This window comes from Crotalus tigris, unplaced genomic scaffold (assembly GCF_016545835.1).
Source record: "Crotalus tigris isolate CLP2741 ecotype Arizona unplaced genomic scaffold, ASM1654583v1 scf7180000018710.371113, whole genome shotgun sequence".
In the NCBI taxonomy this organism is placed as follows: domain Eukaryota; kingdom Metazoa; phylum Chordata; class Lepidosauria; order Squamata; family Viperidae; genus Crotalus; species Crotalus tigris.
Genome location: NW_024097160.1, coordinates 297,094 through 323,773, shown reverse-complemented (window position 1 = coordinate 323,773; position 26,680 = coordinate 297,094). Strand labels below are relative to the sequence as shown.

The window sequence follows — 26,680 nt, the reverse complement described above, 5'->3', positions numbered from 1 at the left end:
AATGTAGCAATTCAATAATTTATGAACAATATTTTTTAATTAATAGTACAAAGAGAACTCCATGTTTTATTACTTTATACATTCTGCATATGTTCTTTAATGCTCAGTTCCATCTTTCATAAAAGATGACATAATTATAGCAATAGCCTTTTCTTCTACAGTAAATTGTCGTGCTTCAAATTCAGAAACTTTACAGAATACATTGTTCTATAAAAATTGTATTGGCAAAAGTACTAAAAAGGTCCTTACCTTTGCACATTTTCTGGTCCTCTCTTAATTCATATCCCACTGGACAGGTGCATTCATAGAAACCATAAGTATTTATACAGCGAAAAGCACAAAGCAAAGGATTTTGTGCACATTCATTTATATCTAAGCAAGACAAAACAGAATACATTTGCATTTAATAGTATAATTATAATTTATAATTAATCATTTTTGTACATTTTTTAATGCTGTGTGTGGTGCAGTTATGTGTGGAAAGAGATTGGGATAAGAATTAATGAAGTCCTTTCTCAACAAACAAAATTTAGCATACTGGTCATGCATGGATTTTTGATTTCTAAAATAATTAATACATTCCTAAAATAATTGTCATTATTATCTAATAATATTATTTAAAACATTAAAACAATAAAACTTAATTAGAACAAAGAAATAGTAGGCAAAAGGATGTTAATCATAATGGTGAACACCTCACCAGTTCACCAGTGCCCTGCGGTCCCTTGGCCACCAGATGAATGTATTTTACTTTCTCAAGCCCACTCTACATGCAGGAATGCACAGACAGGAGAGTCATTGCTGCTATTTGTGTTCCTGCTATATTGTGATGCTTTGGGCCATCTTACGCTGAACTGATTAATTCCAATGAGTTATCAGTTAGTTAGAAATCTGTTATAGTCCTACTGTATCATCTTCTTTTTCTCTTTTGAACATACTGTAAGTACCCAGAGCAGGTTAGCAGGTGTATATAAAAACATACTATAACTTACCCTCACAATTCATCATTGGTCCAGGTTCAAATCCATCCAGGCAATTGCATTCAAAACTACCAATCACATTGGAACATGTGCCATTTCCACAAGGATTACCAATGGAACATTCATCAGTATCTAAAATATAATAGGCCGAATAAATATTTTAAAACTGAAATTCAAACCAAGTTTATAAACTTTAAGGGTTACAAAACATGCAATCTATAAACAATGTGCAGTACAGAATCAGCACACACCTACACATTGCACTCCAGTGTAGTCAAGGTTGTATCCCAAGGGACATTCACAACGGAATGATCCATCAGTGTTTATGCAGTGTCCATTAGAACAAATACCAGGATTCTCCAGACATTCATTGACATCTAAAAGAAAAAGTTATGCCATCAAGATTTCAGTGTATCATTACTGAATAATAGAATTTCAGTTTTTTCAATTAAAAATAGTGAGTAAAAAAGAAAAAAAGCTTTAACATACCACACATTTTAAAATATAATATCTGCTCATTGTTTTCATTATAATTTTCTTCATACAGTAGTTTCAAGAGCATACGAGAATATCTTTTCAGTAATTCGGCAGATTTATTCTCATTAGACATTGTTGAAAATATTTTAAATTTGATTGGATGTTAACACAGGATGTACATGTGATTAGTTATCTTTTGGTGCATTATTTTTATAGGTTTATATTTTAAAATGTGAAGTGCTAACTATTTAGCATTTTGGTATCACCATTTTAACTACTTTATATATTTAAGTATTTATTAAATTTGTTTTTATACATTTTATTACACTTTAATTTTTTGTTAAGCAATTTCAATTTTTAATGCAGTAAATGGGATATAACAATTTACTTATTTATTAATGATATAACCCGCATTAGCTATAATAATATTAAACAACATTGTACTATATTAGGATAATTCTGCACTTACAGGCAGAGCAGCTTTCTTGAAATAAAATTTATATTCACTTCCCTTGGTTAAATATATAAATCATATTTTAAAAAAGTTCCATCCAATACACAATTTCGTTTAACTATTATGTAAACAGAGATATTTAGTGGAGTGATAATGAAGGAAATTAGTACCTTCTCGTGTATCATCTATTCCAGGTATAGTTCCATGGCCAAATGGACATAGATCCTGAAAAGCAACTGTTAAAAGAAAATTTTTGAAACACCACTATTAAGGAGAGAATATACAAAGCAGTATTTTAAACTCTCTGCTGTAACTTAAATAAAATTTTCAACAAATTCTATCAAGGGAATTTTCCAATTGCTCTTGTATAAGGAATTCAGCTAAGGAGAGAGTATGTCCAAAATGTAATCAGTAATTGTCCCTGTAATACTACTCAACATCTAGTATAAGACGATAATAAAAACAGATGAAGAAAGTTTTTCTATGGTAGGTTCCAACTCATGTTTTTCTACTTCCAATTTCATATGACTTGATGAGTGAGATCCAATATTTTAATTTAGGATGTGGTTTTATAAATGGAGACACTATGTATGGATTTCATGTTTCATTTTCTGTTTTTCTTGAAAAGCTTTGCAATGTTTTTACTACCTTCTTCTTCTTTAGGACACAGTTCACATGGATCACCCCAACCTTCTCCTGGCATCTTGCTGCAACAACATTTTGCCTTGGTGGTATTAAATGCTTTTGGCACAGAGCACTTCCCATTCTCAAAGTTAGTGAAACAGAAGCTCTGTCGAGTATCTGAGAGAAAGCAAAGTCATACCACTGTAATTAATCTCACATTAAGAATGAATTAATCCAGGCTACTTATTTGGAAATATTCCAATTTAGACTCTTATCATCAGTAGGAAATAGTAATTCGCCATACACTGCCATGTTTTTGATTAAGCCTTAGTATAGATTACCAATAACAATTTGCACTAATCACAATTCACTGTAGTCCTAGTTAGGGTTATTTAGTACTTACTTAATTAGCAACAATTACTTTTATATCCAACCCTATATCATGAAGTCTGCTGAGATTTCTTTTAAATGTTTATTTGCTTAATTTTTTAAAAGACATGTACAGCTGAATTTGTTACATTTGCTTTTCAAATCTATATAATTAATTACATATTGTTATTTTAATTATCCTTTTAACTACTCTGACAAAATTTTAAATAGAAAGGGGAGGTAGAAATGTTTATTTGATAAAAATCAAGATTCCATATTGTTCTTAATTTAACACTCATTATATTTGAGTTTATTATTATTGCCTGTTATAACCGTTATACTTACCAAAACATCTCCTACCATTGTCAGATATTACAAAACCTGGAGGGCAGATGCACTGAAATCCTCCTGGAGTATTAGTGCAGGTCCCAAACAGGCAGATGTTAGGATCCTCATTACATTCATCAATATCTGAAAATATAATTAAAACATTAAATTCTTCTTACTGCAACCCTTTATGTCAGAATGGATGAAAATGTTGTAATTGTCAAGATACCATATGTTAAAAGAAGTTTTAAAATCACATGTATCTTAGTTAAAAATGTTTTGTTTTTATTTGTTTGCTTCAGATACTGTTTCGATAGATAATTAGCAAAGGTACTTTTTGCTGAATATAAAAATAGCATCCATCTCAAATAAAAAAATTGCAGGTGCTGTATTCAAGAGGAAATTTTGTTCATAGAAAACAATGTATAAAATATGTAGCTACAACCATCTAAGTTCCAAAAAGCCACTATCAAGAAATAGGCCACCTGGAACTAATGTGAGTATAGACCAAACAGGAAATATGTGATGGTCCAAGGCTTGCTGACTACAATTTCCATAAGATTTATTCAGCATGGGAACAACATCTGAAAGATCATGTTACTAAAATATGAAGGTCAGTATGTTTCTGGTATCACAGATCACTCTCTCTCTCTCTCTCTCTCTCTCTCTCTCTCTCTCTCTCTCTCACACACACACACACACACACACACACGTTTTTGTGTGTAGCACAATACCTAAATTTTATTTCCATAAACAATTTTGTTACCATGCAAACTATTTCCAGAAAGAAAAAATAGCCTTACCAATGCAGCTTTCACTTTTTACTTCATATCCTGGTGGGCAGATACATCTGAATGATCCTTCCAAATTTTGACATGTCCCAGGAAAGCATGAGCCAGGAAGCACTACACATTCATTAATATCTCAATAGAATGGAGGAAAAAAAGTGCCAATTTAAGGATTCTGAGTTGAATTTATTTCTTAAATTTATATTCTGTCTGTCATCCTAGAAAGCAAGATTCATTATTTATCCATAATAGAAGCAGAAGTAGATATAGCTGACAGACTGTCCCATTTCACTTAATGACTCTCATAGATATGGATAAATTTTAATTTATAGTCATAGTTCAGTACTTTTACTGCTTTCACCATAAAATATACAGGCACAATAGGCAAATATTGTATACAAATTCATTGAACTTTCCCCAATTTCTATCACTAATTCGCTGGATTTTTTTATAGTAGCTTCATCTATACAGAACTGCTTTCTTCAAGAAAGTAACATGGCTGAAAAAACTGTTAAATATGCAGGTCAAAAAATTATATCTAATGTTAAAATCAGCCCCTGCTGACAGTGCATAATCAAATCTCTTGCATGGAAATTTAATGGTATATTTATCCTACAGAAAACAAGCTACTTCAAATCTGCATCCAAAATAGCTAAATGTTGGGCATCCAATAAATTTAAATAAACAAATAAATAAAATAATTACACAGTTCTATGTGTGGTGCCTAAAAACCCAGAGGAATATTACAAAATATATGTAAAAGTACATTCCTCAATGTCCAGTGCAAGCTTATTAAATGTGCATTAGATTGTAGCATACGGCACTTGATAACTGCTTTTATACATACCAATACAATTTTTGCCATCTGGAGTAAGTTCATAACCTTCATTACATAAACATTTGAAAGAACCAATTTCATTAAAGCACCTTCCATTTCTGCACACCTGCCCAAAGAAGGAACTGCACTCATCAATATCTATAAATAACCAAGAAAAAGTTAGGTATTTCTCTTGAGTTCAATACGATGAAAACACATATATAGACAGAGTTAGCATATTAAGGGATAAACACATCTAAGAGATAAAATCATGGAAATGGCAAAACATGGCTGGTAAGGAATGAGTCCTTGTATATAAAAAAAAATCTCTCAAGCACTTTAAGGTATATGGATTATTTAAGAATAGATATTACTAAACAAATCTTTATTTTTTAATATTTCATACATCAAAGAAATCTATTCAGAAAGACCACAAACATTTGTACATAAATTTTGATCTTCATCTTTAGTGCATATATAAAAGCCAGTATGGCTGCAACACTTTATGCAAAACGACAAAGGGAGGCTGCTTTGACTGGGTTTTTGACTGAAGCAAAGGAATCATTCAAATCTTTGCACACAGCCCTAATAACTAGTACCAGCATCAGTTGGTATGTTATTGAATTCAAGAAAATTCTAGGCTCAGGAAGAGTTAAACTGAGTTGAAGCAGTCCATTCACATTCACCTACTGGATAGTGGAAAATGAGAAGCGTGTTTCAGTTTAGCAGAGGAAAGAATATCTTCCAATATGGGGGGAGACATTGGTTGAGCAAATGCATAGTATTATTACACTCTGGTTGATATTTTAATTGCCAGCTGGGAATATGCTGGAGGGATATGGCAGCGAATCAGAGGATAAGCACAATCACCTTGCTTAGCTTGCTGGCACAACTACTAACCAAGACATCTCTCTTTGGCAGTGATATTAAGTAGATGCAACAGAGACAGGGCCTCACTGGCAATGGGGAGAACAAATATAGTTTATGTTGATATATGAAAAAGAGGTTAATACTGCAACTCAATAGTGGAGATAATACTCTGTGGAATTCTACAATATAGATGCCAAAATAGAAGTGCAACCATGTAATTCTACTCTCTAAAACCATCCACGGTAAAACATCAAAACCTCCACCGCAGAAATTATTCCAAAGATTCTGTGTTTAGTGCTAAAACGTTCAAGCAGGATCAGTACTGCACTCCTTTTATTTCTCTCCAACAAAAGGAAATCTATCAGGGCAATTAGGGCCAATTTTATTCTCAAATCTGTCTAAATCCAGACTGCAACAGTTTAGCAACCACATTCTTGGGTAATTTGCCCCTCTCCCATAAAGTAGAATTATTTGTATTTGATTACAAGTAAAACTCCAAATTCAGAAAAAACATTTTTAGAAAGGAATAGAATATTTGTTGCTTCAAGTGTGAGCTAACTAGGGATCTTCTGTATTTGACCTATGAGTTTGACTCATAAGAAAATTTGGTAGAATGTCCTCATATTATCTACCATTCTTATTAAGAGCTTTGTTTGACTACAAACTGATGGAATAGAAATATAATAGGCCACAACAACAAATAACTGTGAAATGACAACCAAAACTTATGCAAATTCTGATTAGTTAAAAGTATAATCATAATTACACTGTTCAATAAAACTTAAGAAATTGAAAGAGTATCCTATTTTTTTCTGATTGGAGGACTGAAATAAATATTATAGCATTTCCATGTTTCTCTTTGAATATATTAAATCATCACTTTTTCTAAGTGATTATATGTACTATTTATTCATTCTCTTACCCATACAGTCATTATTATGAGTTAACTCAAATCCTGGATAGCACAGGCAGTTATATGATCCAACTGTATTTTTACAAGTTCCGTTCCCACAAGGATGTCTTTCACATTCATCTACATCTACAGATAGAAAACATTAATATCAAACAATTATTCACAATAAAATTAATTTTCTATTTCTTTATGTGTTTTACTAAAGCTTATATGGCTCTCAGAAAAATATCCTGAGTGGCTTACACATCTCATTACAGTTTTGGGTTAAAAACCAATAAATGAACAACAAAACTATAGCAACAATCACCATTATCATAATTTATCATATAACTATACTCATCAATAGAACTATCTGGACTATCTGTGAGGTCATGTCTTTCAGACCAATTTATGGGTATTCATGAAAAGCAAATGATCTCAGCTGCCATTTTTGGATTTCATCAGCTATTGGTGGCTAATTGCAACACTGCTGACATATGGTGTCATTTATTATGTGGTTTATCAATGGGAAGCCAGGATACTATAGGACAGTACATTTGGAAGGTTTCCAATTTTTGGATTTTTGGCTGTAGAAGCATCCACCAGTATGTTTCTTAGAGTAGTATCAGTGACCCAACAAATGCTAAAGCTTTCTAAGACTGAGTGATTTGGGTCCCCTAGATCTGGGAGCTAAAGTATTTCCGACTTTGGTTCTGAATGGAGTGGTACTGTCCCGTTCAGACTTGTGTGCAATCTAGATTTCTCAGAGAGCAGGTGGCAATTGTGGCTAGTGAGTCCTTTTCACAACTATATCTTGTGTGCCAGTTGCATCCATTCCTAGACTGAGAGGCCATACTTATACTTGGTTTTTTTATTGGATTATGGTTGGCATAGCTTATTACATCCATGTAACATTGTTGCTCTGTAAGCTGCACTATCACTTTTAAAGCCCTACGTGGCACAGGACTGAGTTACTTGCAAGACCCATACTCTCTTGTGGAAAGGGCAGGATCCAATTTCCCTCTTTTAAGTTTTGCTATGTTATGGGATTTAATAAGCTTATTTTATTGGTGGGTGGCCCTGTGTTCTGGGATTGCCTTACCCCCTCTCAATAAGAAGCTCCAGCTCTGCTTACCTTTAGGAAAGCTGTTAAAACATGACTTTCCCCCCAAATGCTTGGACTCTTTGTGGTTCTTTTTATTAGTGTGCCTGGTCACTGTTTTACATTTTATATTTATATATTGTGTACATTTTAAATTACATGATTCTTTTTATTCTTTTGTACACTGCCAAGAGCCACACTGTTTGAGTTGGGCAGTTTATACAGGTAGTCCTTAATTAATGATCATTCATTTAGAAGTCATGTGTAGTCAGTCATTGAAATTGGGGCTATCACAGCATTCTTGCAGTCACATGATTGTGATTCAGATGCTTGGCAGTTTGCAATTACAAATGTTGTAACAGAGGGTCAAATGATCAGCATTTGCAACCTTCATTGCCAGCTTCTGACAAGCAAAGTCAATGGGGAAGCCAGCAGGAGGTCATGTGACATCATACCAGATGATTCCACAGGATTTGCCCAAGTATCATAATTGGAACTACTGGAACCGATCTTAATGGCTGTAGTGGCACAGTGGTTAGAATGCAGTACTGCAGGCTACTTCTGCTGACTGTTGGCTGCCAGCAGTTCGAGTCTCACTGTCTCAAGGTTGACTCAGCCTTATAGCCTTCTAAGAGTGGTAAAATGAGGAGCCAGATTGTTGGGGGCAATAGGCTGACTCTGTAAATTGCTTAGAGAGGGCTGTAAAGCACTGTGAAGCGGTATGTAAGTCTAAGTGCTATTGCTTAAGTCAGTATGATCATCTGTTATTGTGACAGAGTTCCTGGTCCCAATTACCACTGTTACACAACGACTACCTCTAAATGCAGTCAATAAAATAAATATTTTTGTCATATTATTTAAAGGGCTTTAAAGAAAAAGGTCAGCACCTTCTGTTGCCCTTAAACTGACAACCACTGCAGTTCCCTAACTAGTGGGGTCATATGGGCTGACCATAATACACCAGTGACTACTTAACTTGTTGCATTCTGAAGTAGAATAGTTTCTGAATGGTCTTCAAGGATAGCCTCAGGCACTAATATTGATATGACCTTTTGCAAACTTTCTCGGCACAGGGATGGTTGCAGTCTGTGCATAATATATGGCTGTACAAAGGTCAAGGTCTCTACCTGCTTTTCTAGCAGGAATCATGAGTCCAAGAATACTGCCTAGTTGCTTCATATGAGAGAACATAAAATCACCCAGGACCAAAGAAAAAATGCTATTAGAAACTATTGATTTCTTCATCCATAGCTAATATAGCTCATAGGAACTGAGGATAAACCCATTCCTCCTCCCTTAAATCCTCCAGGGACTAATTTCAGCTGGATTCATAGTTACGTCAGAATGTATAACTGGGTAATATCAATATACTATTCTTCCCATGCCAATTGATGTTCAGTTCCTACAGTGTTATTTGATTTTATTAATATAATACAGTCTTAACCAACGTTTGTCTGACTGGGAATTCTGACAGCTGTGATCTCCATATCCCTGTTAAGTAACAAAGCTTGGCATATTTAATTATTACATTAGTTATTATATTTTATCTGTGCAAGTGAAACAGATACTTCCCTATTATACCCTACTGTTGCCATCCAATCTGCAGCATAGCAATACTTTAGATTTATAATTTAAAATGTTATATATTTATTTACATACCCATGCACATAGTTTGATCACGAGATGCCTTAAAACCATTTTGACAGATGCAGTAGTAGCTCCCCTCTTTATCCACACACGTGCCATGACTACATACATTAGGTATTTCCTGACATTCATTGCGATCTAAAACAAATCATAAAACATATGATGCATATATTTATCTATGGTGTTATGATTTATCTATGACTCATAATTCCACTTTTAGAATCTGCTAATTATTATTAGAGTCAAAGTCTACTTGCTGGACAAAATTGTTCTATGAAAAAGCTCTATTCTCTGAATCAGCAATCTTTGGACAAGCTTTATTTTCTATGCATGTTAAAATGAATATATTAGCTAGACTGAAGGAAATTACAACACCTATTTCCCTACTACGTTTTCCTGTTTATGAATTTAAAAAAGGGTGAATAAAATGCAAATTCAATATAGATAATTGAAAAATATGTAACTGAAAGGAAAATTAAGCAACATGGTGACCATAACTAACTCCTTACCAATGCAAGCACCATTGGGTGAAAGTTTGAAACCTGTAGCACATTCACAGCGGTAACTACCGGGGCTATTGATACAATCTGCATTTCGTTGACAGAGATTATCACCATTGCTACATTCATCGATATCTGTAACATCAATAATCCATGATTAAGAATCAATATATGTGTTTTATCACAATGAAACACAGTATTTTCTGTACTGAACAAGGAACAGTGAATATGAAGCAGGCAAAGCATGTTTATATTCCATTAATTTTAATCAAACAATTGTAAACATATTTTACATTCCAGATGAAATCTAAAACCTAAATGCATTTTGGATCAATCTATCTGCCTAGTATTTTACAGTACCTGTATGTTATTTAAGACATAAATAATATTTTAATTTAATTGTTAATTAAAATATTGCAACATCATCGGGAAAGTAATATATATGTTCCCAAATATATATTTTAAATAATAAATAAAAATAGTAATAGAAAATTATCAAGATTAAAAATTATTGAATAAATCTATCATTACATCTATAAATCTATATATAAATCTATAAATCTATCTATAATATAACAAACAATAGGAAATCAACACATTTCATAAGCAACACTGATGCTTATAAAGAGGGTTATATCCTTTTTTTTTCCTAAGTAGGAAGTCAAATTAGTAAACATTACCTTGTGAAATAAAAAATGTACAGACTGTCTTTATATTAGGTAAAGAATTGTAACTTATAATAAGGTTTAGAGCTTAACAATCTGAAGACTAATATTCTGGCAAAAACCAAGCCAGAAATTCAATGAAATGAAATATTTTTCAAAGACAAGCATCCTTTTATCTTTTCAACAAACATTAACGTTCTTACATATTCTAACAATTGGACTGTTTTAAGGAAACATTCACAAAGAAATGGAGGAATATGCATTAACATTCCACAAATATTTCATCTTGTGCATTTTTTTCTGGCCAACTCAAACACAGTAGATGCTTGTGAAATAATGGTAATTTGGCAGTGCAAGTGAATAAAATCTGCAAACATTTATCAATGAATAATGTCAGTGATTTGCACCAAATTGAAACACATACAATTGCTGTAATGGTCAGGCTATACAAGATAGTACATTACCTTCACAGACCAAGAGCAGATCATTGTAGCTAAATCCTGTGGGGCATTCACAACGAAAACTTCCAATCTGGTTGATGCAAACACCATTTGCACAAATGCCTGGAATCTCTTTACATTCATCAATATCTGAAAAATGAACATTCAATGTATCGGGTTCATATGGCAATATGCTTTTATTTAAAAGCTTTAATAAAAATTATACATAAAAAGTAAAAGTATAAGGAATCAGACTAGGCTTTCCTCTTTTAATAATAGTTTACATACATGCAGAGATGCATATATGTATTTTATTGCAAATGAGTGGCTCATTTTAATGGATACTAAGCTGGCAAACATGTGTATCTATGTATGTAAATATCAGAATGAAATTTAGTGTATCTTTAAAACATAATTTGGGGAAAGATTGTTGAGAAAACATTGTAATTTCTAAAATAGCAGAATTTTATTACTGACTTGATTTTTAAAAGGTAGTTAAAATAGAAGAGGTTTGCTTATCACTGCCTTACATTATTAGATTATGTAGTTTAACAAAACACAGCTTTCAGACTTACCAACTGCTTTTCCGGTATGAATGTCAAAGGTGAAACCAGGAATATTTCCACATAATGTTTTGAATTCAACTTAAGTAACAAAAAGGGGAAAACTTATATTTATTGCAAGTCTTTTATAATTACTTCATAGTTTTATTTTATAATCCTTGTAGTTAATTAATAACTATCAACTGGTATCAAAATTCTCCTGAGCCAAGCCTGAGTACATATTCCAGAGACCTGCAGAAACTCATCTCAAATAAAAGCTCATCTTTAATACTCAAGTTCTTCTCTAGACTGAAAACTCTTTTCCTGTTCTTTCCTTGCTATTGTATGGCTGTCATACAAATATCATAACTTATGTCTGAGTTATTTGGTGTGAGAAGAAACTTAGGTTACTTCCAGAATAATCCAAAGTGAATTAGAGAGAAATCACTCTTATTTTTGAGATTTGTGATGTTCCATGTATGAATAAAGCAACAGAGACATAACCCTTCTGACTGTACATGTATACTGTATTTATTAAATTATATCTATTTTTTAAAAAATATTTTTGTACAATATATTATCTCATAAAACCACTGCAGAGGATTTCCATATTATTCTTATGATAAGCCAAATTCACATCTGTAGAATATTTTTTCCTTATCTTTGTTCAAGCCATTTTAATTCTTTTTTGTTTATAATAAAAATGCTACAAACACTAACAAAGATAGTATTCCCCAAGTTAACTAAAATAACATATTTAGTACACTGGAAAAGATCATACATATTGTTGAAAATAAATAAATTTCACTGCAAGACTTAGACAGATGTACCATTATTTTAAAAAGTAGTACAATTATATTTCAGTAATTTTTTAAAAAAATGGTTGCTTCCTATCACTAATCTAGTACTTTCTTGCCTTGGATTAGCAAAAAAAACAAACAAAAACAAAAAACAAAAAAACCACACCAGAATTAGTAGGAAAGTAAATGTAAAAACCAGTAATTCTGAAGAAAATACTGCATTACAAACTGCACTCTTCTGCCTTCCATATAGGAATATTTCCTTCAGCCAAAATAATCCAATTCTTAACTACTGATTAGACACTGCAATATAGGATTGTAGAAAGACATGGTAATTGTGAATTCCTACATTTTTTGAATTATTTAGTTTTCCTATCAAAATATAGCAATGGAGAGCAAAGCATTTATCCTGTCCACTGGAACATCCTATCCTCCACCCCAGGGTGAGATCTGCCTTTACCCTCTTATCCTTCCGTAAGAGGATCTGGCTCTGCCAATTGGCCTGAAAACCCAATGGGACTGTATTACATTGGAGGTGGCTACTAAATTTCCCACCTTCTCCCCTGTATTCCCTGATCCTATCCACCCATCTTTTAATCTCATATTAGTGTATTTTTATTGTTTTATTGTTTATTTCATTTTATGGTTTCATTACTTTGCTACTGTTAGGTTTACACTTCTTTTCACTTCTCTGTTTTTATGTTGTAAGCCACCTAGAGTAGCCCCCAAGCGTGATAAGCAAATAATTAAATAAATAAGAAAGAGGACAGCCTTCTTTCACTATTATGTATGAATTAGAATTTCTATTTTTAACAAGTTTAATTGTACGTAGAACGAAACACAATACTGAAGAGAGAGAAAAGTTTTAAAATTTACTTTCTTCCTTGCTGTGAAACTGAAAGTGAGGCTAACATGCTAAAGCTACCATGATACCAAACTGAGATTCAAATATATCATTTAAATATAAATTGCTCAAGAAAATGTAAATAAATGCTTACCTGTCCCTGGAGCTGGGCATGGTTCACACAGCTTGTTCCAGGCTTTCCCAACATTGTAAGTGCAGCAACACATTCTCTTGGTAATATTAAAGGGCAGTTCATTATCACAAGATGTTCCATTATAGCTTCTATAACAAAAGCTCTTTCTCATATCTAAACATATAAAAATCATATGGTTTTAAAAATATCCTGGAGAGTACAATAAATGTTTGGTTCTGTACTTATCACACGAAGGGATTTTGACCTAACAAAGCTCAATTTTATTTGAAACAGAGCAGAAAATATGCCAGCCACATTTATATCCCATGGTTTATTACAACGGATGAGGAAAAGAATTGGATAGGTAGGAAACTTAGCCATGATAGAGGTACTGGTTAATTTTTAAGTGTTCTGAAATTTCCAGAAGAAAAACAAGATCAAGGAAGCTAAGATTCATGTAATTTTTCTTTTTATATTGGATCAATCTGACCTCTTATAGCTCCAAAATTTGGCATAATTACAAAAACAAAGAAAGTAGGAATAAAGAATTACAAATGCACCATTAATATTGAAAGGCAGTATATATTATAGACCCTACTTTAAATGTGTTTCTTCCAATACTCATTGTTTCAAAAGTAATTTGGACAGAAGGAAGTGTAGAATGTTTTAGTTTAGGTATAATTTATAGGTAGGATATCTAAAGAAGATATGTAGTTTGGGGGATACCTGTATATGTGCATGTGTGCATGTTCATTTGCGCACCGATTAACAATATGAATAACACTATAATACATATAAAACCTTTTATATATATACACACACATGCATACCTTTACTACACAAGGAGACCATGGTTCTAATCTCGCCTGGACCTTGGGCTAGTTAGCTCTCTCAGCCTGAGGAAACAGGCAATGGCAAAACACTTCTGAAATCTTGCCAATAAAATTTCATGGATTTGTTCAGACAGTCCCCAGGAGTCCATGCCAATTCAAAGGCACAAAATAATATTTTATCTGACCTTAAATAAGTTTTTCTATATGATGCTTCTATATAAATGTTGCTTTGGTGTAAACCTTGCTTATAGTCTCTACACATACAACATTTGCCTTGAGTTGTTTATAAAAATAATAATAATGGCGGGACATAAATAAAATAAAATAAAAAATATACACATAGAAACAATTATCAGCATAAACTGGCCCTATGTTTTAAGAGTTTAAGAAAGTAAATATAACACATAAATGTGAAAACATACCCATACAGTTATGTCCTCCATTCACCTGCATATATTCTGGGGGGCAAATACAGGTATAGTTTCCTAAGGTGTTATAGCATGTCCCAGGACCACATACACCAGGATGTGCAACGCACTCATCAATATCTGAAGGGGAAAAAAATCAACCATCAAAATTAATTTCAATAAGTAAAAATGTTGAATAATAATAGATCAGCAAAACTTAAAACATAGAATAGATTGAAGAAATGAAAACTTCAACACTCTATTACAAATAATAATCTTAATCCTCTGTTTAAGATTTTACTCATCTTTTAAAAGTCAACATTAACTAAATAATCCACAAACTGTATCAATAGTACAATGTTTTTCCTATGCTACATTCTCACTGAAAATCACTGTGTGAACCTGACAGATATGTGGTTAGAAGAAAATTGACTCAGGATACGACAGCTGTCCTTTCCCTCTGTTGCAGGCCCTATACATATAGTCCTCAACCTGCAACCATAATTGAGCCTGGAATTATGATTGTTAAGTCGTACTAATCTTGAAGCAGGTCATCATATCACTGGACATGTTCAGTGAATGCCACATTTGTTAAGTGACTCTATTGTCTGCAATGGCATCTTTTGCTGAAAACCAGCTAACCAATAAACACCAACAACAATTTTATAAATCATGGATATGTGACCATAGGACGCTGCAAATTACTGTAAATGAGACTAATTGCTGAGTGCCTTAAATGCAATCATGACCGGGGGGGGGGGCAGTTATTGAAACTGTGAATCTGGATCTTAAGTAACTCTGGGGAGGTCTGTCGTAAGTTTGTATGAGTGCTAAGAGATTGATCAAAAGTCAAGGACTAGCTATATAGATCAAGTTTCCATTATTTCAAAACAGAAAAAAAGAAATCAACATGCTGAATTTGAATCAAATAAAATTAATTTAGAGTTTGTATATTCATAGCTTAAACTTAAGTATATCAATTGTGCTTTACAGTGAATTATACTGCAATTACTATAAGTTAAGAATTTTAAGTCTTTTGAACCTTTTAAAAATTGTTTAAAATCTCTTTCCTTGTGTAAGACAGTGACCTAAATACATTTTTTAACATTGCTTGAACCTATTTTTGAAGAAATGTTGTGAGAATGGACAGAATTTGCATCCTATTAGGTTATTTGGGTTAATATCAGAAAACAGGATTCAATTTCTATTATTTATGACAAATTCAGAAATGGGATCTGCAGAATAGCTAGAACCCACAAGCTATTTATGACTCCACATTAAATACATATACAATATTCTCAAGAGGAAAATGGTTGTGGGAGAAAATATTGGTTAAGAATATTGTTTTTCCATTCCTACTATAAGGAAAAATAAGAATTTTCACCTTCACAGATACGTGTTTCTTCACTGAGATAGTACCCATGGGGACATTCACATTGGAAGCTGCCAAAAGTATTGATGCAGTTTCCACCTTGGCATAGACCAGGCAGTTCTTGGCATTCATCAATGTCTGCAAAAAAAAAGAAAGCCACAGTTTTTGGCTGATAAAAATTATATGAAAGACTACTTTTAAATCATTAACTTATGCTTTTAGTTTTGATTATAAATTTGTTTACTTTGTTATTACAGAGATCTAGGGGGAAAGCTGCAAATAAATGATTATTCATGCAAAGTTAAGAGAATATTTAACTCTCATAATTTTGGATGGAAAAATATTAAGTACAATATTAAAATACTGAACACATTTGATTCCCCTACTGAAATAATACAATTAAATCATACTTACTATTAATTTCTAGCTTTATTAATTTGATTTAACCAAACATAGTAATTTTTGCAGTATATTTTAATACATATTCAGTAACTTTTCCTTTTCAGCCTTTTTCTCTCTTCCAGCAGGAACTAATAATCAAGTACAGAGTTGCCAACTCATATTTCTAATTATTCTTTTTCTGAAGTGATGATGGAAATTCCTTAGAGATACCAAAAGTAATAAAATTTGGGCAACTAATATTACTGTCTTTATTCCCTTTTAACAGTAAGGCCTGCCAAATCCAACAAGAAATTCTGAGAACCTCAGCATTCCAAATGGAAATTGTGAACTGGTAGAAAAACTATATAAATAGAGAAGGTTGAATTATCAGCATGAACTATTTTTTATCAATTTTCCCATCTATATTTAAAATGTTTATTGTAGTTCATTCCACATTCTTTCAATAGGCATTGGTTCATTCATATCCTTATTCTAAATGTGAAAGTACTTTTTCTCTAACCTTAATTTACAAATCTCCCTTTATAGATAATTTATTAAATCTGAGTACTATCAGCAAAACCTGTGGTGGTTATACTGAAAGAAACAAAAATACCTTCTAAGATAATTGTTATGGGGTTTGGTCTGAAGCCTTCGCCTCCTGGACACAAGGTATTATATTCACCTAGGGATTAAATAAAACAACCAAGAATAAAACAAAGTCCTGAGGATTAGTTTGACATGTGATAGAAGTATAGCAAAGAACTTTGACAAGTTGATGTATCACCTCTGAGAAATGTTTATTTCCTCATAAGCACTGGTTTATAGAAAACCTTATGGCTTATGTATATGGCCATATTATCTGCTATATTAGTTATTTGTCCTCCCATCTAACAGAGTCATTTCCTTACTGCTATTTACAGGTGGGCATGTCTCACAGGGATTCCCCCAGGCTTTTCCCAAGGAACAGCAACAAGAAGAACGACTGACTCCAACACCAATTTCAGTATTGCAGGACAGACTCCCATCACCCCTTGGTCCATATTTCAAGTAACAGTTGCCAACTCTGTTATCTGGATAGAACAAAAGAAAATAAAGGGCTGTTGGTCAGTGTGTCATTTAAAATGACAGAGCAGTGAACAAATTTAAACAAACAAACAAATAAAATATGACTATGGTAGCCAATTCTAATTTTATCCTCCTTAGTAAACTTAGGAAATCATTTCAGTTAAAATTCAATTAAGTTAAATGAAAATTTCTTAATAAGACTGCTAATGGATGGATGGATGGACGGACAGATGGATGGACGGATGGACGGACAAATGAATTCACATTTATTATATACTGTAGATCAGTGGTTCTCAACCTTTCTAATGCTGTGACCCCATAATACAGTTCCCCATGTTGTGGTGACCCCCAACCACTTATACATCACCAGGTGCCAGGGGCGTGGCCAAAGAAAAGGGGGAAAAAATGGCAGACAGCCTTGTTTGGCGACCCCCGTGAAATGGTCGTTCGACCCCAAATGGGGTCCCGACCCACAGGTTGAGAACCACTGCTGTAGATACTGGCTATCTTCATGATGTGATATTGACAATGATAACAATATATTTTACTCCTACACTCCCTAGTGTGCTCCATTCATATTAAGATGCAATACGTTCATTTCATTATTTCCATAAGCTTGTGAAACAAAGTTTAGGTTTCATAAATTAGCCTATGTTTATCAGCAAAATGTTGGAAAATGACTATGGGAAATTCCTAGTTTGATTTGCAACCAGCACATTCCCAATAAGTCCCTAAATCAAAATAATGGCCTACATATTTCAGTATTCATGTATTTATCAAAAGGAACTTCCCATAACCATTCGAAGTAATACTGTGAGTAATTAGCTCAATGAAAGCTACCTTTGGTTTTTCTAGTTTTAGTCCTAACAACACCAGAACAGAGATGGAAAGTAGAACTCTAGTTATGTCTCCTGTGTTCTATACCATGAAAGAAACAACTTGGTGGCAGGGAGATGTATTCAATATAGAAAGGTATTCCACAAATGTTTTTAGAGAACAATCCAAGAAGACTTATATAAACATGCCAGATAAGACTTACATAAGCATGCCAGCTTGCTTATTGTAATGGCTATGAAGCATTGACTATGACTATCAAACTGTTTTTTTACCTAGCCTAGCTACTAAACCTAAAAATATATTTTCTTTCAAGTAAAGTCACCAGGCATATCACAAAATACACCATGTAATAAAGCTGTGTTTACAACACAAACATATATAACATACCCCAATGCTTGTCTCCTACAACAGATATCCATATGGTAGCCTTCCCTTTCCATTTATATAAAATAATTATATGTATAATTCTACATACCAACACAGCCAACTCCTGTTGGGTTCAGCTGGAAATCTGGAGGACAGTTACATTCATACCTTCCAGGAGTATTTACACAAAAGCCATTGACACAATTTATAGGATCAGCACACTCATCAATATCTAAAGTAAGAAACATGCATCTGAAATTAAACTTAAGCCTTTATATTCATTTCATTAGTTCTTTCATAATAAAAAAATAAACATACTTCCTTCTTAACTGTTTACTTAACACAATCTATTAATCTCAGCCAGTTTCTGAAATACTGAACCAATCAACACTTCACTGTATTTTGATTTAATGGCTATATTCTAGCAATGATTTTTTTAAAAAAAAAATTACATTCCTATAATCCCCTTTTTTGGGGTGGATTCAGAATGACTGAATGGAGCTGAGCATTTACTGGCCGGATGCCCTTCCTGGCAGCTATGCAGAGTTTGCAGCAGGTATTTTCTCTTTGCGTCCTGATAGAGAAACATCTGTCGCTGCCTAGGATTGAATTCTCAACATTCTGAGCCAGAACTGAGTTTCTTCACCTCTAGGCCACTGCACCACTCATATTCTAGCAATGATCAGTTTAATGAAAAAAGAAGTCAGAATTGTTTCTTTTAACCAAAATCTAATATAAAATATAATTGAATTTCATAGCTATTATAGTATTATTTTAACTTAAATATCCTTATACTTTAGTGCATATGTCTTTTTTACCCTGCTATTTTTCTTTTGAAGATTATTTATAATTATGGCTTTTACCTCATCTGTTCATAGGAAGAATATGTAATTTTGCATTTTTGGAAATATTTGCTGACAGTCCTTATGAAAAAAACTATTTATAAATTATTATAAATTATTATAAAAATTATTTATAAATTATTATAAAAAATATTATAAATTATTATAAATTATTACAATAGTGCAAGTAATAACTTTCTGTTTGTGTCAGTAATATTTCCGCTTTGAACTTTCACATATACACCTTTCACATATACACCTACCCACCCAGAGACATATTCTTTTACCTGTACAATTTCCTCCAGTTCTGTCCAATTCATAGCCATCATCACAAATACAGTGAAACATGCCAGGTAAGTTATTGCAAGTACCAAACACACATATATTCTGGAAGGCACATTCATCAATATCTGAAATAAAGGATAATACCGGAAATGATTAGTTACTATGTCTGAATGAAATACATATACCAAATCACTTATTTCCTAATAATTCATCAAATGTATATCTATATTAGAAAGGTCTAAACCTTATATGTATATGGTTCCCTGTGGTTTAATGAGAGGGAGTTGGATACATTAATTTTGTTATACAATAAGAGGAGAATGTCACGAATGAAGGCGAATATATGTGCCCCAGGATAATGTTGCAGGATCCAATCTAGGTTTGTTACCGAGACCGGAGATTTTGTCTTCCAAACTTTTGGACTCATGTTGGAGCCCCTCACTAGGGACCCTCACACTGCCAGAGAGACGTTCCCTGAGGATGGGCTCCTATTCCGAAAGCTCGAAAGGCAAAACTTCTGCTCCTGGTGACCGACCCAGATTGGATCCAGCATAAAAAAATGTATTTGCACATAATGGGAACATTTAAAGGAGATTATTTGAAAATATTTGCATATCACATTGTATTCATATTGCATATTATTTTCCATTCAAAACATCTAAAACCAAAGAAAATGAAAGATTTAAATAATTATTTATAATAATTTGTGCCAAAACAACCAATAAAATCATAAGAACTGCCAAAATAAAGACTGCAATAAAAACAATAAAACTGGGGCTTCAATAGTAAGTTTGAAATATCACAGCATGATGGATATGATACATCTGCACCAAGAGAGATTATAACCATGTCACTAAATTAAATCATTCATATTATTTTGAAATCTACTGAAAAATATATTACCACAAATACAAAATTCTTATGCTTACTTTTCTAAGATCCCTTATTTTTTTTTTCCCTTATCCCTTATATTTCCACATACATATAATGTTGTAACCAGAACATTTTTTCTACATGCTATTTGTTAATTGACAAAAATGGTCAACCCACTTTGCATTTTACGTGCAAAGCCATGAAAACTTCTAGTGCAAACCTTCACTGGAATGTCTAAAGCAAAGTCATTTTGCTTGAGAAAAATAGCTAGCTTTATATATAAATCATACGGTGCATATTCTGCATTATACAAAAATTCTGCTAGTACTTAGAATTTACCTCCTCATATCTGATCCAAATGCTCAAAAAAAAGGGGGGGGACGAATCCCTGTGGATTTTACTCCCCTAATTGTTGCTGACTATAGGTGGCAGTGCTCATCTCTGTTTCAAGAGCCATTGAGCCAGTGCTGTCTGAAGACCTTTCTACACTCATGCAGCCAACATGATGTCATGGAATGTCCTTACTTATTTATCTACAGTACTTGTATTTGCATGCTTTCAAATTGCCAGCGTGGCAGGGGCTAGGGCGAGGGCAAGAGCTCATCCCAATCGCATGACGCTCGGGTCTCAAATCTGGGCTGATGGCTTTCCAAGCAACAAGTCCATGGTCTTAACTGCTGAGCCATCACTCAGTTGCATTCCAGATACTCAAAATGAGGTTAGGATTACCTTGGCAAGCTCGGTTATTGGAAGTTGAAGTGAAGCCCATCTCACACTCACAGCGGTATCCACCAGGAATATTAAGGCATTGTCCATTGTCACATAGATTAATATTTTCTGCACATTCATCAATATCTATTGAAATGAAAATGTTACAGCGTTAAGCATTTATAGATTAGAAATTCATTTCATTCACTTTTTTCTTAAATTTATTAGAAGAAAAAAAATCAATTTTATTCTCCAGGGAATATATACACCATTTTCAAAATAACCTGTATTTGGAAATGATATATGGGAAAAAATTAGGGCTTTGATGAAACTCCATATTTTGTTTCACATAAAAGTAAATGCTGAATCGATCCATTGTCATATGAAATTCTGAATTCCACATCTAAATTACATATAATTCTTTCATAAAATATGTTTCAACTTTCTCTCACCTGAACAAATAAATCCATCTCCAGTAAACCCTTCTGCACAGGTGCAACGATATGATCCGGGAGAATTCACACACTGAGCGTTTATGCTACATTGGTGTGTACCATTAGAACACTCATCAAGATCTATTAAAGCAATTAGTAAGAAAGAGAAAAATCATAAACATGTTAATAGTAATCATTGTTTGGCTTTACAGAATTCACAAAAGCAGAATGCTAGCAGAAGTTGGCTTAAAGGCTATTAGTACTGGTTTCAATCATTATGATATAATTCCTGTGAAACAGCAAAATGTTTACCTTGATATTTATTATCTATTTTATAAAGATTTTTATTCACTTATAAAATATGAAAATACAAAAGCAAATAGTAAGGAATAATAGTAGGGGAAGGGGAAAAAGAGAAGTATGGAAAAGGGGAGCAAAGAAAAGAAAAAGTGTTGACTCCCTCTGTTACAGCAGAATAAGGCATTAACATCGAATCTCAACTTTTTACATTTCTATAGTGGTATGAGCTAGCCATTTCTATATCAACAAATCAATCTAATCAGTAAAACCCAAAATCATAGTATCATGATTAATATTTATTATTGAAACATCAGAAAATTGATGAATTGATTAAATGCTATATCAGGTCTTTTAAAAAGGTCATAAAAACTTTTCGTAAATTATGGGAATAGTTAGGATCCCACAAGATGGTACCCTCTCAGGAAACACTAGAGATCATGCAAGTTTCACTGACTACCTTGTGGATAATGGTTATATTTGAATAGGTAAATACAGTGAAATGTACAGGTGTACTTTAAAATATTGGTGAGGACATGAAAATTTGGAACCAAAAGAACATCTGAAATTGGAGAGAAGATTCTGTGAAAAGTGATGGATGTAATTGATTCCTAACTTGGGAGTAGGGAGATAATGGGGTTGGTTTACTGAAATTCGCAGAGCTACAATTTAATTTTTGTATAAAATACACAGCCTAAGACAGGGAGGGAACCTTGGCTCATTTATAACTTATGGACTTCAACTCCCAGAATTCCTGAGTCAGCATGGCTGGTTCAGGAATTCTGGGTATTGAAGTCCACAAGTCATAAAAGAGCCAAGGTTCCCTACCCCTGGCCTAACATATATTGGGAACTGGGAATGAATTTACAGCTGACAATGAAGATCATTATTTTTGTAGCAATTGTCTGAAATTATCTTTTGGAATAGGAGATCCTGATAAATTTAAAGTTCTAAATGATAGTTTAGAAAGTTTGCTCTGCAATCAATATGTAAAATGGAAGCATTTGATTTAGCCTATTTGGAGAAGAGAGATTCTATCTGAAATTTGTTGAAATTCGTTTAGATCCATTTCCCAATAGTAGATATACAACTGATTCTGTTACTGTGGTGTCAGTTAGCTAGTTATCTTATTCATCAACATATAGAATTAATTTTAAAATGTACACATAACTTACATTTGCCTTTTTATGTGGCAAACAACCATATCAATTTATCTTTACTCACCTATACACTTAATTCCATCTCCAATCCATCCTTCCTTACAGCTACATCTGAAGCTTCCCGGAACATTGAGACACAGACCATGCATGTCACAGTTGTGGGCACCAATTTCACATTCATCCACATCTAAACACAGAAATGCTAAACATTAAAATATTGAAACTTTTAACTAACTTGTTAAGTGTTAGCTAGGTTGGTAATAATGATAATGCCTTTAACATAACACTATAAGAACCATGATTATTTCTTTATTATAACCCCTGCAACTGATAAAATAACTGTAAACAATTCCTATAAATCATAACATATGGATTTAATATATATTTAAATATAATGGATATTAGTTTCATAAACCTAAGGGAAAAAAATACAGTGACATAGGCAATTGTAAACAATTCATCATAGAAAAGTAGCAAAATGTATAAAGGAACCAATATAATAATGAAAAGAAAACCTGCCACATCTCTCAGTGTTACATTTTCTTTGACAGAAGAGGTATAATTTAATTCCAATAAAAGTATCAATAAATTAAATACAAAAAAACTCCAAAATAAACTAACTAAAAATCATGTGTCTTCAATTACATGCAAGAAAGGATTAATTAAAGGTATAGAAAGAAACCAATGTGCAAATTTCATAGAATGCATTTTACATTCATCTGACTTCTACTGCTGTCATCATATCTATGGAAAGTACAGCAAGAATAGGTGATAAGCAAGCATGTGAAAATAATAAATTCCTTACAAGAGTTTTCTGATGAGCATACATTTGCTTTTAAAGAAAACAAAGTGCAGAAATTTCAGTTGCTGGGATTTCAAATTCAGCTACATAAGTCATCAGTTAATGACCAATCATTAGTGACTCTTCAAAGTTACAATCTGGATGCTTGGCAGTTGGCTCACACTTATAAAAGTTTCAGCATCTCACTGTGATGTGACTGAATTTATGATTTTTCCCTGCTAGCTTCCTACAAGAAAAGTGAATGGAGAAGCTGGCAGGGAAGGACGTAAGTCACTCCAGCAAGTCGCTTGCATCCCCCCAGCATTACTCACCACCCCGGCCCAATCACATGGCACTGCACAAGCCACTTGTGCACCCTCCCCCATCTGGCATCAGTTATGCTCACACTATGGCTCATCAGCATATCCTCTTCCACCTGATAGCCACCACTTATCTACTGAATCCCCCTTTTTTTAGTAGCATGAGAAGGAAGCCCAAATCAGTAACAATGAAAAATGTTCAGAACCTCTCTACAGAGACAAATCTAAGTTTCTTTGTTTTTTTAAAATAGTATTGTAGTATCATACCTGTGCATCCTGTGGTTCCCTTCTTGACAGAATAACCCAGCTGGCAATGGCAAATGAAGGATCCTTTGGTGTTCTCACATTCTCCAAACATGCAAATGTTTGAATTTAGATCACATTCATTCACATCTGTATAAAAAAGTAAAATGTCTTCTATATTTTAACTAACATTTAATAGAGCTTAATTAGCAAAAGCATTTAATAAAGAATGGTTATAAATTACTTAAGCATACAATCTCATGCAGAATTATAGAATAGGAAGAAGACATTTAAACCAATGAGTCCATTCTCCTGCTTACTACAGGGATTCAAATTAAAATATCCCCAACAGATGACTGTCCAGTCTCTGCTTGAATACATCTGGAGAAAGGAACCTGATCAACTTCCATTCTTATTGGCCATTGACCTTATTGTTTGGATGATTTTCTAAATATGTATCCACATACTGCCTTAAGACCTTTATTCTGTGTTTTCCTCTCTGGGATGATGATTGAGACAAGCTTTTCTGTTGACAACCCTTTAGTTACCTGAAAAGTACTATCATACATCATACCTCAAGGCTAAACATGATGACCAAAATTCTACTGCTCTAAACTTATATAGTTTCTTTGAATCTTTTTTAAATTTGGCATCTGAACAACACTCTGTCAAATGGAGTATGAGCAATACAGCATTGTAACTATTACTTCATGAGAACGGGAAACTTTATTTGATTCAATTTGATGAGGAACCATTCAAAAAAATTCAGACCAGCAATGAATCAACTTAACATATATGCCATCTTTCCGTCCATAATTAGTTTATTAGAATATCATAGGTACGAAGTTGATATATTATATTCCCAGCATTTTCACAAACTGAAAACAAATCTCTATCTTAACTAAAACTACATTTAAGTACAGAAAAAAAAACCTAATTCATTTCCCCTATTTGTATGTTACTATTTTATAACATTAACTTATAAAAGGGAACCTCTGAAATCTGTAACTATTTTACATACCAATGCATATTTTCATGTCAACAGAAGCCATGAATCCATCATAACAAAGACAACGATATTCTCCTGGAATGTTAATGCACTGTCCACCATCACAGATATCTGGGTTACTGTCACATTCATCAATATCTGGAAAAAAAAAACTCAATATCATCACATTTGATCTTTCATTTGCCTAATAAATTTCATAGTCTTTTTCACAGTAATAAAATTGAAAAAAATGTTCAGATGTATCATTATATCAGCTATGAAATACTCATCTGGGCACACAGTTTTTTTTTTCAGCATAGTAGTAGAATGTCAACATTTTGTAGTCTTTACCTGTATTAAAATACCTCAAATTCCCTTGTTTCCAGGCATATTTGATTTCCTCAATTTGCTGCCTCGCCTCCATTTCTGCATAGTGACTTTGCCATAGGATTTACTCATTCCCTTGGACTACTGTAAAATTCTTACTTGCCATCATCTCTATTTTATTCTAATATTTAGGGATCTGAAATCCTTTGCCCAGATCTTGCTATGCTAACCTGGAGTGATTCTTACACTGTAAAAATACTTCCCTTGTTCCTTTTATGAAGCAATCACTAATCCAGAAGAACCATGCCAAAATCGTACCTTTCTATATATGTATTTTTATGTTATGTGCATGTCATTTTGATAAAAGCAGCTGAAGCTGTGGCTGCGTATGCACTTAACCCATGGCCTAGTTTCATTCCTGACTTGATTTTCCCTGATATTTCAATACATTTTTCTGACTCCCTTATGAGTATTTTGTTGAAAATGAATAATGCTATTGCTCAGACTGAAATTTGTGAGGAAACTATTACCTTAGATATTAAGCAACTTTTCCTTTTCAGAAGTTTAAAATCTTTCCTAATTTACAGGTTTTAAGAGAAAGACAGACAGACGGAAAGAGATCTACTCATGTTTTTTTAAAGCACCATTTGATACTATACATATGAGTCTTGGACTTATAAAGATTGTATTTCCTTTCTGTATTTTTATTTTTTTAACCTGATATTTAGTGTATATAGACTTATAGTGCTCCTTTGTTGTAATTTAGTGGAACCATGTATTTGTTAGAATCAATTCAAACTAATTTTACTGTTGAAGCTAAAATCCTAGTGTACCAGCCTAAAGGAATAAGGAATTTACTGAAAGAATCGGGCTGCACATCAAGGTTATAC

At 33.1% G+C, this 26,680-nt stretch overlaps 1 protein-coding gene across 2 annotated transcripts in view; it reads right to left on the bottom strand.

Moving 5' to 3' along the window:
- The window catches only part of FBN2 (fibrillin 2), a 130,460-nt gene that overhangs the window by 19,638 nt on the left and 84,142 nt on the right, over positions 1 to 26,680 (bottom strand). Inside the window, exons 30-54 of one of the 2 annotated variants that reach the window (XM_039355639.1) lie at positions 25,497 to 25,622; positions 24,500 to 24,625; positions 23,196 to 23,318; positions 21,693 to 21,815; positions 21,262 to 21,387; positions 19,662 to 19,784; positions 18,642 to 18,764; positions 17,173 to 17,334; positions 16,878 to 16,946; positions 15,896 to 16,021; positions 14,527 to 14,652; positions 13,293 to 13,445; positions 11,528 to 11,596; positions 10,977 to 11,102; positions 9,857 to 9,982; positions 9,360 to 9,485; positions 6,629 to 6,745; positions 4,867 to 4,995; positions 4,035 to 4,154; positions 3,250 to 3,375; positions 2,560 to 2,712; positions 2,082 to 2,147; positions 1,232 to 1,357; positions 993 to 1,112; positions 250 to 372 (exon numbers count right to left, since the gene is read on the bottom strand). In XM_039355639.1, the coding sequence (XP_039211573.1) occupies positions 250 to 372; positions 993 to 1,112; positions 1,232 to 1,357; positions 2,082 to 2,147; positions 2,560 to 2,712; positions 3,250 to 3,375; positions 4,035 to 4,154; positions 4,867 to 4,995; positions 6,629 to 6,745; positions 9,360 to 9,485; positions 9,857 to 9,982; positions 10,977 to 11,102; positions 11,528 to 11,596; positions 13,293 to 13,445; positions 14,527 to 14,652; positions 15,896 to 16,021; positions 16,878 to 16,946; positions 17,173 to 17,334; positions 18,642 to 18,764; positions 19,662 to 19,784; positions 21,262 to 21,387; positions 21,693 to 21,815; positions 23,196 to 23,318; positions 24,500 to 24,625; positions 25,497 to 25,622 (3,033 nt within the window). The remainder of the gene's footprint in view (positions 1 to 249; positions 373 to 992; positions 1,113 to 1,231; positions 1,358 to 2,081; positions 2,148 to 2,559; positions 2,713 to 3,249; positions 3,376 to 4,034; positions 4,155 to 4,866; positions 4,996 to 6,628; positions 6,746 to 9,359; positions 9,486 to 9,856; positions 9,983 to 10,976; positions 11,103 to 11,527; positions 11,597 to 13,292; positions 13,446 to 14,526; positions 14,653 to 15,895; positions 16,022 to 16,877; positions 16,947 to 17,172; positions 17,335 to 18,641; positions 18,765 to 19,661; positions 19,785 to 21,261; positions 21,388 to 21,692; positions 21,816 to 23,195; positions 23,319 to 24,499; positions 24,626 to 25,496; positions 25,623 to 26,680) is intronic. The other variant, XM_039355641.1, reaches the window with a different exon arrangement.